The 13,987-nt window shown below is 36.6% G+C and overlaps 1 protein-coding gene across 5 annotated transcripts in view; it reads right to left on the reverse strand.

The window, feature by feature from the left end:
* quob (quattro b) overlaps window positions 1-12,989 on the reverse strand; it is a 55,797-nt gene extending 42,808 nt beyond the window's left edge. For 4 of the 5 annotated variants that reach the window (XM_084127921.1, XM_084127920.1, XM_084127919.1 and 1 more), the window contains exon 1: window positions 12,684-12,989. In XM_084127921.1, the coding sequence (XP_083984047.1) occupies window positions 12,684-12,686 (3 nt within the window). In that variant the 5' untranslated portion in view covers window positions 12,687-12,989. The remainder of the gene's footprint in view (window positions 1-12,683) is intronic. The other variant, XM_084127918.1, reaches the window with a different exon arrangement.
* Window positions 12,990-13,987: the final 998 nt, after the last annotated feature.

Consider the following 13,987-nt stretch of genomic DNA (forward strand, 5'->3'; position numbering starts at 1 on the left):
AAAGATGTAAAATGAGGTTTTTGTGAAATGCCTGTGGCAAAACCTTTTTCATTATTTCAACCCCTCCTAAATCTCACTTGTTACAGAGACAATGAAGCTTGTCGTGTCAAGGGTTCACTGTTTTGGCCTAATCTAATCCACATTTTCCATTCTGTTGACCACCATGTGAAGGCAGTTTCTCGCTTTCTCAATCCATTGTGAGTGGAGGAGACGGGCAATGCGATCAAAAATGAATGAAAGAAATCATAATTCAAAGTATTTCAGTTTATGAAAGAGTGCAGGGTGTCCATGCACATCTGAAGGATTACAGCGAATGTCTCTAATTTGCTCTCCCAAATATTTATCATACATGTTTCTCAGGCATTCCTCTATAATGAGGATGTTGGGTTCACCTTTCAAGTGTCCGACTTGGAATAATTTACAAAGCAGATGTGGGAAGAGCACAGGGAATGCTGTGTGGAAAATCAGGGAAGTCTGGGTGACCTTGGTTTAAACCTTAAACAGACTCAAGCTGTTACAGAGTGGATTACTAGGTTGAATCTCTTAAACTGCACGTTTTAAACTATTTTTATGCAGCCCAGTGAAATGATTAACCATGGAAAGAAAAGCATGCTTTAGGCATGTTAAGATATTTGTGTGTTTAGTCTATTCATCTTTTGGCTCAACAGACACACTGGGTTCCTGGTTTAGATGATTACAGGACCTGAGTGTGATCTCACACGGGAAGTTTATGTCTGCTTAGGAAGTAACAAACATAAACAAATCCCTTCCTTTACAAGAAAAAAAGAAAGAAAGTAATGTCTGTGTTTTATATAACAGTGTACCAAACCACGGTTAAAATAGTTTGTTTTATTTTCAGTTTAGTTTAGTCTAGTTTATTTTTATTTTCACTCTCATTGTTAGATTAAGATTAATTTTTTTAGTTTTTAGTTTTCCTTTGTCAGTTTTAGTATTTCATTACAGTCTAAAACTGAAATTAATTTGTGATTTAAGATTTTTTTTCTTATTTTTCATTTACTCTTTTCCCGCCAAACACAGAATTTTCCGTGTTTCCGTGTTTTCACTGTTATACACTGAAAGAGTACTGAATCCCCTGTTCAAAACACATGCGAAGAAGATGCAGAAACAAGCAATCTGATATGTAATTATATGCATATGTAAAATAACGCGATCATCAACATTAAACCGCATATAAATCAAAACTATCTAATGTTAAAGAATGAAGTGTCGACCCAGGATGAGTTACAGGACTGTGCAAGCATTAGGGGTGTCGATGGACTCGATTTACTCCATCTATGCTTAGATAATCTTTCTGAATCCCATCCGGATGTAGTCTTTGACAAAAATGTGGGGTTTTTCAGCTTTTTGCTGAAAATTTTGCTTTTTTACTAAACTAACCCATATTTACGTGTTTATTAACAAAAAGAATGCATGAAGCTAAAATAAAACTTTTTTTTTTTTTTAAGCAGATAATCTGTTCTTTCTGTTGATATATTGCATGTTCAGATATTCATACAACAAAATATTCTGGGGGCCATGAATTTTTTATGAAAATTATCAAAAACGCTGGCAGTGGCTGGCAACTTTAAGAAAAAAAAACTCTGGCAGGGAAAGAGTTAACAATGATAACAATGTAATGGCCTGACAGTGTTTAAAGTAAGTGATGTTTGCTAAGAAATCATTGCTCATTCTTGGGGTTAGTGAACAAATTCCTAATCATAAGTTTTCAACTTTGTAGTTGTATCTCATCCTTCACCATTTGAGCTACAGACAAGAATGATTCCTCAAGTCTGCAGTTTGTCAAATCAATGGAAAACCCCCAGTTTGAGCTCTGTGTTAGCCGTTGAATGATTCAGACATCAGATGTCTGCTCTGTCATGTACTCGTCTATGAAGTATGCACACATTGATGTTTATCTGCACTGATTTGTGATAAAGCATTTCGACATGTTGTTACTAGTGTAATTATTTTTTATTTACAACTTATTGTAGTTCATGAGGTTATTCAAGAATTCCCTGAATTAGACATCGTCACTTTTCATTAAAGGGATAGTTCACACAATTTATTTTTATTTTGCCATTATTTACTCACCCTCAAGTTGTGCTATATCTGCATATAGTTCTTGGACGATATTGAAGAATGTTGGTTATCAAACAGTTTCTGGTCCCCATTGACTCCCATAGTATAGAAACAAATTTGGGGTCCATTACTGTTTGGTTACCCATATTCTTCAAAATGTCTTCTTTTGTGTTCAGCAGAAAAAAAGAAATACAATCAGTCAGGAACGACTTGAGGGTGAGTAAATGATTTTAATTTCTGGGTGAACTATCCCTTTTAAAACCTATAGGCTAACTGAGTAAAATCATTCAATTTGTTGCTAATACGACATATATTTTCTATTAAAACATGGGCAATTAAATATGTAAATATTCATATGCCCATATAGAAGTTCTTTCAGGTGAATCTCTTTTACTGGGATTCTGCTAAATAAACTAATTTGTCAAAACGCAATTTTAAATAGAACAGTTGTCGTTTTAGACTGTGATGAAATACTAAAACTGACAAAAGAAAACTAAACTAAAAAAGATGAACCTGAATGAGCGTGAAAACTATTGAAAACTAAATAGAAAATAAAACATGTAAACTATTCTAACCCACATTGGCTGATGCATCTTGCCCCATCTTCGCCTATACTGTATGTCTTATGATCCCGAACAGAATTAGCACAGGACCTTTCACAATGGGTTTAATGATTAATAATTGTGAACGATTGTGGAAAGACACAATAGCCTTTTTGTTTAATCGTTAACTAAATGAGTTAGTCTGGGCCTTGTGTGCGTCTCGTTCAGGGTGGTCCGTCCTGTGAGCATGTCGAACCGCTGACTTTCCCATCCTCTCTTTTCCTTCTTCGGTAAACACATGTGCGTGGTCTCGCCATGGCCCCGGGCCTGTTATTCTGTTTACCCCCGTTACTTCTCCTGTTACACGTCCACACCTCGGTTTTCAAAACACGTCCAAGTCAAACTTCATTTAACAAATCCTCAGGATCCCAAATGAAGGATATCTGGGGCCTGGCGTTGTTCCTGAGGTCTGGTATTTGCATTCAGGAGACTGTCAATTGCATTTTTCAGTGTTTTTGTAAATATAACCCTCTGACGAAGCCCTTGGCTGAACTTTGGAGCGTTAATTTGAAGGCTCATTTGATATCTGGAAATGTTAATAGGGTCAGTTCTCCATAGAAACTCTTTGAAGCACTTCACAGAAATAATGCCCTGTCTGTCTTCTCACCTGCAGGGTTGCTGTACAATTTTTAGCTGTACAGTTTTGGCGTGACAACTCTCAATTAAATCTAAACATAAACATTTTCAACATCTTTTCATTTGGCAGTGCACAAGTCTATCTGTAATTGCACTAGAGCTCAACAGGTAATTATAAGCTTCAGTCTAATGTTTGAAACACACCAAAGCTCAGCTGTCATTAATTCTGAGGCATAAGATGATTTCATACATGCATGGTAAACAAACAGTTTTTCAGCAGCCTTGTATTTAGTGGTGTTTGCTAAGGCACGCATTACTAATACAGTAGGTTAGTGTAATTGCTCACCAATGTCACAGCCGTGTCAGTAAAGAGCTTGAGATGAAATATGAGGGGTTTTCCAATTAATGCTATATGCAATATTTTTATGTTTGTGTGTACAAAGTCACCCGTAGGAGGATTGTAACTTTCGTACAAGTATGTGTCGAGGTTTCAGGCATGCGTGGGGTGGCGAACTTGTGCATGCAATGTGCAAAGACCATTTTTGACTGTAATTTGCCATTAATCATGTTGATCAACTTAGGCAGTATCATGGCTTGTATGAACTGTAAATGTCAGTGAGATCATTTGCATGCATGCATGTTCACTTTTGCACATTATTACACTGAGAGTGTGAAAAGTGTGTTTAAGTCCATAGGACCAAAAGTGTTCATAGTTTTAAGAAATGCTCGTATGCAAAAAATGGTGCAATAGGAGAATAGTACCAAACATTGTTGGAAAACACATCCTTCCTTTGCTCAAAGAATAAGTCTTGACTTGTGTATTTGGCAAGTTACAAAAGAGTCACTCAGAGCCTTTTTAAAACTTTCATTTCAAGCTCTATAATCACTTTAGAGTTGCCAAAGAGCATGTTAAAAGTACAAGTGCTAGAAGTTAGAAAGTTCATCTGCACTCTTGAGATGAACACTAATCGAACCTGAACACAATTCTTCATCATCTGTCAGCTTTGGAAAGTCTCTCGTTACAGCTGTCAAATTCCAGTAAGTTGTGATCCTGCTTGTCCTTCTCTTCCTCCTCTCCTCCCTCCTCAGGACAGTGTTGTCTTTGTCTTATTGCCACTGTGGTTTAACTCCTTACAGAGGGAGTTTGGCACAATGGAGCGTTCTCACTCTCATCAGACGAACACACACAACATCTGACCACTACTCCTCCGTTTACTCACTAGTTTGAATACGGTTTTCAGAATAAAGCTTCTTCACTGTTTTTTTGCAGCAACTTCTTAGTTCTTAGCTGATGTGTGTCATTTTCCTCTGTATGCTTTTCTAGAGATTAACAACATGATTTTGGTTTTCTTTTTTGTGAAATTTAACGAGGTTCTGTGGTAATTTTGTTCTTTTGTTTTAAAGACTGCTTTCACTAACTTTTTAAGTAATATATAATTTGTGTATTTGCATGTTTTGGGTCACACTCATTACATTATAATGAATTTCTTTGTGGCCCAGAATAAATTGCCTTTATGCATTTGTTGCATTCTTTGCATCTTTTGCAATCCATGCTTTGCAGACAAACAGAAATGCTGTTCTGTCTGGTGTTTTGGTGAATCCAAATGGAAAAATACTTAAAGGAACACAGTGAAACCAAGTGTTCTCCTCTTGTGTAAACAGGTTTCACTAGTAAAAGTACATGAAGGAATGCATGATAGAAACAAGTTTAGACAGTGTCTGGAAGCAAACAATGAGCCTGGAAGCATCACAACTGCTTGTTATCATAGCAGAAAAATATATTTTTTTAAATGTTAAATTTACTTTGCATGTGCTGTTTAAGAAAAAAATATTCTGGACGTTAGTATTGCTACATCTGTGTGTATATATATATATATATATATATATATATATATATATATATATATATATATATATATATATTTATATTGAGAAACAAAATATTGAAATGTAAATGAAAAGACCAAATTTAAATACATTTGCATTTATGAATTTGGCCGAATCTTTTATCCAAAGCAACTTACATTGCAATCAAGGTGCGCATTTGATCAGTTCTTGCTTGATGTTGGCATTGCTCAAATGCTCTCTTGTTGGCTCATGAATAAATTGCCTTAGTACATTTCTTGCACTGCAGACATGCAGATATTACTAAATAAAATAATTTAATGGGATAAATAAAAATGCATAAAGATGCATTGACACATCCAGTGTAGACGGCTTCGCTGATTATAATGGGATTTAGTTTTGACATGAGACACGCCGCTCGAACACATGTGTTGATGTGCTTTGTCTTTGCTTCTTTTGTCTTCCCTGTCTTCTCTTTTATATCAGTTTATGTTTAAATGAATCTTTCACAGACACTCTAGCAGCACTTGTGCTTTATTTTCTTAAACGGCCATACTGTAAATCACCTCTGACATTCGCAGGTCTCGTGAACACGTCTGTCTCTGCACGCCGCCAACTTATTTTCACAGCTCGTGTATTTTATTGACTTTCTCCCCAGTATGCCCTGCTGATGAAGCAATGCTCTGTGGTTTCTCGCTGAGATCCAAGACCGCAAAAACTGACTCCAAATGATCCCGGATATCATATTTCATTGGATTTTGATTGAGGGTCCTGGGACTTGTTTCCAAAATAAATATTAGCATCTCGAAGCACACAAAAGACCATGAACACACCACGGCTCTAGACATGCTCGGATCACTTATGCTTCCCTGAACTTCAGATTATTGGAGCATTGCGTCAGGTGGAAACGTGAACGGAAGAATTGACAGTTTTGGCAGATACTCCCTAAAAATCTGGATTTAAAATGACTGGTCTAGGATCAGACAATCCAGCGTATGTGCTGCTCAGAAAATCCCTTTCGTTCCGATATGTTTTGTTGGACACCATGTGACTGGGACCATCTGGATGATGAACAACATGCTAATAGAAAACAGACGCAAAAACTCAGATTTCTCTTTGTGCGCTCGACGGGAAGTCATCGAGGTCAGACGCTCACAAGCTTTTTTAGGAAAAATTCTCCAAGCATCTCTGTCCAGTTTGTTTTGATTGTAAAAAATAAAAAAGTCCTTATTTGAAATTTTATGACATGTCAGATTCGGGGTGTTACTCTCTGTTAACTTTGCTGTGTTTACTACAGGAAAAACCTTTTCCATTTCCTTTTTATTTTAGTTTAAGGCATCACAGTGTTTCAACGGCTGTAACTCACTAACTTCTTAGTATGCCAAAACAAATCTGGGGCTTTGTTCCAAAACTTAGTGAGCGCCCTAGTCCCTACATAGGCAGTATTTTAGAATGTCATAAGCCCTATTCGGACGGGACTAGTTTACCATGGAGAGGTGGGGTAAAGTATAATTACCAGAGCTTCTCTGTGATTTTAGTCCCGTCCGAATGTGCATCTCAGTAATCATTATGGACAATGTCAGTAAAGATTATGGCGACTTTTACCTTCAGTAAAAAGGTCCGGAAAAATGACCTCAGGTGATACTAATCCCGTGCGAATAGACCCGCTGTAAATATGTACGTAAATATTTCGTCATTTCCTGTTTAAAAGTAGTTTTCTGCGGTTTTTCCAAGTATGGAGAGAGACACTTGAAAAAGCGTTCAGTTGCGTTCTAGTCGCTGGGACGAGTCTGTGGCAAAACTCAAGTGTTTTCCACATTCAGATCAGAGAGAAGATCGAAAGCACTTGTTAGAGGCACGAAACATCTTTTAGTGTTAGATAAGTGCCTATTACCAACACAATCCAATCTGAAGTTAATTAATACATCGATCGACCAGACATAACTGTTTTATATATATAAATATAGGTTGTTTGCGCACGTGATATCTCGATATCAGGAGGCAACGTAATACACACATGACGACAGGAGTGTGACAGTGATGCGCAAATCGAGTTACCCATCCCACTTCTGCTAGTTTTACTAAGATCTCTTATCCCGTGCGAATTGGCCATTACAATTACAGCCGTCCTGTGGTAAAATTACATTACTCCATCTACCCTTGTAAAGTTAATCCCGTCCGAATAGGGCTATAGACGCTCTCTTTACACGAAGGCTTTTCCAAAACGTACCTTCTTTTGCCGAATGTCTTAGGCAGCATCACATGTACTGTAGTGTATACCGATCCCAGAATGCATTGCGGTTAGCTTAACGAAATAAAACATTTTTTATTAAGTTTTATTTATTTTTTGATTTTGTGTTTTATGATTTAATGTATCATCAAAAATAGTGTATAATTAGATTAATTCATACAACTTTTAAACATAAAATATAAAAAAAATCATAATAAATGTACACCAAAACATTGCATTTTATTTGTCTGATAAGGTGCTGTACAACAGAACTTGTAAACTCTATGAATTTAAGTTTTTTAGCGACGCGTACCCGATCATCTAGATGTATAGGCTAAATATATTTTTTAAAAATCTATATTTATTGCCCAGCGGAATAAAAGCCTGTTAACGCTTTTTTCTGCCATTTGACATAATGCTTCCCCACCATTGACATGTTTTTCTGGCAATCCCAGTTTTCCCTTACTACGGATCTTCTGAAATAGTACAGCATCTCCGGATCCAGAAACAAGCAAAGAAGAAGATCTATGTAAACCTGGGCTGTGTTTGAATTCATCCCCATCGCCCTCATTCACGATTCCCTACATTATGGGTATTCCCACTCCAACCGATATTGCAGTGCATTGTGGGATTGAATGCGATAACTCGTATACCATCCACTATTGTTTCGGACACCACTACAAATGGCTGTCCCGTCAAATAGTGCCCTATTTAAGGGTATAGGAGGTGATTTCGGACACAGCCCAGAAGTAGCAGATAGAAGTTGCTTACGTGTAAACTAATGTGATCAAAAATTCAACAGCATATAATTCAAAACTCATGAAGAGGTATAAATTAGTCTGGCTATCACCAGACCAAGCTCAATCTTTTAAGATTGAACAGTCTGCTCTGTATTTTCTACGACACAAGAGGCGTGCTCAGCGGGCATAGCTCAAATGACTCTGTACGCAATTGGATAGTCCTTCAACCAATCAGACCAGCGATCCGGGTGACGCGAAAACTCCAGGCAGGAAACGTGTAACCAAATGTGTTGATCAGCGGTTTGCAGAAGAAGCAATGGAATCGAGCGATTTTTGCAGGTTGTGCAAAAAAAAAAAGCATGAAAGTTAGTGGTATTTACATCCACTGGAGCGATTTGTTTGCTAAAAAGAAACCATTGAGCATCGTCGAGAGGTTAAAAGGAATTGGACAGAGCCGTAACGGCTCTGGAATTGGATTGGATTAAACCCGCCAATAGTGCACCAGGTGGATAAGCCAGTTTGTGATTGGTTCCCGCAAATTTGTAAAGGAAGCAGCAGAGATGAATGTACAGGTATCCAGCCTGAGCTTCAGGGCGAAATCAAATCTCCGGCAGATCGGGCTGGGTTTGCCCAGTCTAGGTATAAATGTGATTTCCTCAGCTTTTTGTTCAAAATGTTGCTTTTTTATGAAACTTACCCACATTAAATTGTTGATACATGAAGCTAGAATAATATGTTTTGTTGTTGTTTAAAAGCAAAGGCTCTGCTCTTATAGACCTTATGTAGCCCCTCCCCTTTTCAGCGCTGCGCTCGTCATTTTCACAGCGATCTTACGTATTTATGAATGAACGGCTCGTTTTAAAATCTTTCCGGTCTACTGACATTTGTTAAGACATCTGCTTTAAACATTACAGTCCTCATGATAACTTTCGTTAACTTTACATGAAGTAAATCCACTTCAAAAGCTAATTACTCCTGGACAGCAATGCCATAGAAATATACAGAGCGACCGCAAAAACGGAAGTTAAAAGACAATATTCTAAAGATGGCGGCGCCCTCGTTTCTCTGGCGCATAAGGTCTATACAACAGAATATTCTGGGGGTCAAAGTTTTGTGAAAAAATTTAAAAAATGCTAGTGCTGTCTGGCAACTTTAAAACAAAAAAAAGCTGCATGTGGGGAAAGAGTTAATATCAGTTGTTTACAAATACAAGATTCAACTATGTTTTTTACTGTAAGGTCAGCTAAATATAATTTCAGTTGAAATGACTTGTACAACCAAGTTGATTATACTTAAAAATGTAAGGCAGCAACTGAAGTTAAAGGCACAGTATGTAAGTTTCACCGCTTCACTGTAAAAAAAAAAAAAAAGTTTGCTGCCTTAAATTTTTTAAGTACAATCAACTTGGATGTTTAAGTAATTTCAACTTAAATTACATTAAACTGACTTAAAAACATGAGTTGAACAAAAGTTGAAAATTGCTTGACTTAGTTTGATGAGTTAAAGTAATGTAAAAACATGTCATAACTTATTGATCATTTGATTTTTTTCACAGTGTAGAGGTCGTTTATTGGAAACAATAACAAAGACATAGCTTGATGACGCAGTGGCGGAGCGTGGGATCGTGGAAGCTGTTGCGTTCACCTCGCGTTTACGTTTTATAGGCTTATCTTTGGTGACAGAACCCGCAGCAAATGATGAGGAATAATTGTGGGCAATGAAGAATGTGCAAAACAAACATCTGTGGCTTGATTTTCATGAAGCGTACTGGGTTTCAGTGGTTTAGCTGAGGCTAGGCGGGATATGACGCCACTAACAGGAAACACAAAGACACGGGCCGTAAAACGTCGGATTTAACTTGATTTAAACAGTGTTGGAAACATTTGGGATAATGTAAGTACACAAGTCAACAAAATATATAAAATTGTTCTAGTGGTTTTGGGATATTTTAATGCAAATATTTTAATTACATATTGACCTTTACGTTTCTTTTCTTTTTTTAATTTAAGATTTATTTATACATTTTAAAATACATTACATTAAAAAAAAACCTTTACGTTTCTGAATTGAAATCGGTGGAAAGTAGAAGGCAAAGCATTTCACTACATTTTTTTAACAGACTTAACGTCGCAGACAACACTGGAATCTATGTTTAACACTGATCCCATGACGTGCGTGTGTGTGTGTGTGTGTTTGTGTGTGTGTGTGTGTGTGTGTGTGTGTGTGTGTGTGTGTGTGTGTGTGTGTGTGTGTGTGTTTTGTCGAGGTGTCTGAGAGGTGCTAACGGGCCTGAGCACAGCGTGACTGTTGTTTATGTGTGTGAATGAGAGAGTTAGGTCTAATAGTGTTTCACTCCAGTGTCGAACGGCCAGTTTAACCACTGCACAAGAACACAAGTGTGCAGGTGAGCGGCTTACCAACACTTCTGGACTATATATTGTAACCTGTCAAGTCACATGAACACATCTATGTTTGTATTTATCGTAGTTATTTTAACCCATGTGTTACTGTAATGTTTAAAAATGCACCGTCGCTGGTGAGGGAATTTTATTTAGCACGCTCACCCTTTACTTTGACATAAGAAATTATGGCAAACAAAAATTAGGGAGGCATTTACTGGTATTTCTATGAAATAAACAGTTAGTGACTTTATCTACGCTCAATTTTTCACCAGTCTTGGTGCCGTAGACTGTGTATGTAGTTTTCTTTGGCCATTTTTTACAATGAAGTTGAACTCCCACTTCAGCTAAACTACTGTTCAAAAGTTTTAAAATGTTTTTGAAAGTCTCTTCTGCACACCGAGGCTGCAATTTTTTGTTAAAAAATACAGTAAAAACAGTAATATTGTGAAATATTATTACAATTTAAAATAACTGTTTTCTATGTGAATATATAGTAAAATGTAATTTATTCCAGTGATCAAAGCTGAATTTTCAGCATCATTACTCCAGTCTTCAGTGTCACATGATCCTTCAGAAATCACTCTAATATGATGATTTGCTGCTCAAGAAACATTTGTGACTATTATCAATGTTGAAAACAGTTGTGCTGCTTCATATTTTTGTGGAAACTGTAATACATCTAGCATTTATTTGAAATCAATCATCAATTTTCAGTTATCAATGATCAATTTAATTCATCCTTGCTGATAAAAACACTTTTGAACAGAAGTATATCATCACTTAATCTCAGAGCTCATTGAATGTCAGTCTAGAAACGTTTAATCAATGGAGCTGGCAGCTCTAACAATGGTTTCTTTTGGCAGAGTAACAAACAAATCAGCACATGATGGAACACACTGGTGAAATATAACTGATATTATAATCTAAAGGAGTGTTTTATATGCTCAGCAGATTCATATTCCAGTAGGCATCCACAAACTTGCCTTGAAACACGCCTCGCTCTGCTCTCCTGTACCTGTCACTGTGTAAATGATGTGAGCATCAGAGATTAAACACACCTGCCTTACTCAAATAAAACACAGCATAACGCTTGTGGAGCTGTTCGGCTCTCAGCCAAACACCATTAGTCATTCAGAGAGGCATAACAAACCAAACGCTGAAACTGGGTCATGTACTTGAGGATCTCACACAGTGTAGTGCAAAAAATCTGCTAACAAATCTGGAAATTACATAATATTATTTACTTACATTCTTCATCTATTAGATATTGTGACACCGATGCTAGAATTGATTGAATGCAATGCAGTTCTGGACACGACTTTCAGGTCAAGGTCTTTCCAGAAAATATAATTTTTAACTAATTGTTGAAACTTCGACATGTTCATTTTATCATCAAGTTTTAGTTGACAAACTGCAAGAAACTGTTGAAAACTAACAAAAATAAGTTCTCAGAACGTTTTGCTAATGTTCCCACTACGCATTAAAACGTTATTTCTGAATGTTCAAAATGTCCAGTTTAATGTTTTAAAGTTTTTTCTTGGTTATACGAACGTTAAGGAACCTTACATTTTATCGTTACTTTTAAGTGTTCGCTGAACATTCCGAAACAAGTAGTAACATTTAAAAAACAGGAAAAATTAACGATGTATAAATGTTTTTGTGGTTACATTTTGAAGACATTATCAAAAACCAGATGATTTTCAACTGACATTCCTATTAATATTACTAATTTACTTCATTTTGAGAGAACCTTGCCAGAACGTTACACTGTAAAAAGTGATTAGTTGACTTAACTTAAAAAAGGCGAGGAAAACCCATTGCCTTAAAAATATTAAGTAAATAAACTTAATGCGTAATTGTAAAATTAAGTTATGTGAACTTAATTCCACATGACATAACTTAATTTTTTCAATTACGCATGGTTTATTTACTCACTTTTTTTAAGTTAAGTCAACTGATCACTTTTTACAGTGTAAGTTCGGAGAATGTTTAGGTTGAAAAGGTTTTGCAGAGATTGATTTTTTTTTTTTTTTTCTGAAAAGGTAATTTTGTGAATTTTATGCTAAATGAATGTTAATGCCCCTAAAGATCACCTGCAACACCAGTCCGCTCTACAGTTCATTACTCCGGCTATCGGCAGTTCAGTGAGTCAGTGGCTCAACAACACAGACGATGTGTGTAAAAACTGAAATGAACGAGTCTTATTTACCATCTTGACGACAGAATCTCGGCTACTGAGTTGTCATCCTAAAGTCTGTCTCTCCAACAAAGAAAAGTTCCCAGTTTAGTTCTGGAGGTGTACTGGCAGCGTTCCCATGATGTCTTACATCCAGAGGTGCTTCCATGGTGTCCGGTTTGGAAAGGGAGGTAGGTTTGGAGTGCGGTGGATTACAGCCATTGTTTAGTAAGTTATTATTGCAAGTTTGTACAAGAGTTCGACGTCTGCTGAGAAATGCGAAGTGTCAAGCGGTCTGTCGTCGCTCACTGTGCCGTTTTGTCTCCACTGTAAAGTGCTTGAGAGAGCGAGAGAGAGAGAGAGAGAGAGAGAGGAGGAGGAGGAGGAGGTCTTTCTTTCAGAGGAAATCCCCCTGAAGGCTTTTCATACTTTCTCAGTGGCAAATCAGGACCTCCCTTCACACACACACATACACACACACACACACACACACACACACACACACACTTGGTCAAACAAAGAGACCACTAAAAGCCTCCCTGAATTTTTTCATTTCCTTTGTACAGTTGAGTTTCTTCTCGTTTAAACACTTCAGAGAGAGGGAGAGGCAGAAAGAGAGGGCGAGAGACTCTTGGAATGTGTAGATACACAAACACCTGAATATTATTCACAGACGCTCTCAAGAGGAGACTGACGAATGAAAAACACTGATGGTTTCTTAGAAGGAATGTCCATCACACACACACACACACACACACACACACACACACACACACACAGTCTCATGAAGCCAGACTTTTAACTATCAGCATAAAGTTTTCTCCACTTTGCAGCCCTTAGAGTATCTATCTATCTATCTATCTATCTATCTATCTATCTATCTATCTATCTATCTATCTATCTATCTATCTATCTGACTATCTATCTATCTATCTATCTATCTATCTGACTATCTGACTATCTATCTATCTATCTATCTATCTATCTATCTATCTATCTATCTATCTGACTATCTATCTATCTGTCTATCTATCTATCTATCTATCTGTCTATCTATCTGACTATCTATCTATCTGTCTATCTATCTATCTGTCTGTCTGTCTGTCTGTCTGTCTGTCTGTCTGTCTGTCGTTCTTTGTCAGTCTTTCTTATATACTATTATTTATTTCTTGAAGCAGCATTTTTTATATTTTCAGTTTTAAAAAAAATATTTTATTAATAATACATTTTAGTAATTTATTAGTTTTTTAAATATTTATATTGTTTTAATTTATTCTCATTTCAGTTTTAGTAATTCTACTTCAGCTTAAACTCATTAAAGTTGAAGTTTCTATTTT

Source organism: Abramis brama (assembly GCF_963993115.1).
Source record: "Abramis brama genome assembly, chromosome: 11".
In the NCBI taxonomy this organism is placed as follows: Eukaryota; Metazoa; Chordata; class Actinopteri; order Cypriniformes; family Leuciscidae; genus Abramis; species Abramis brama.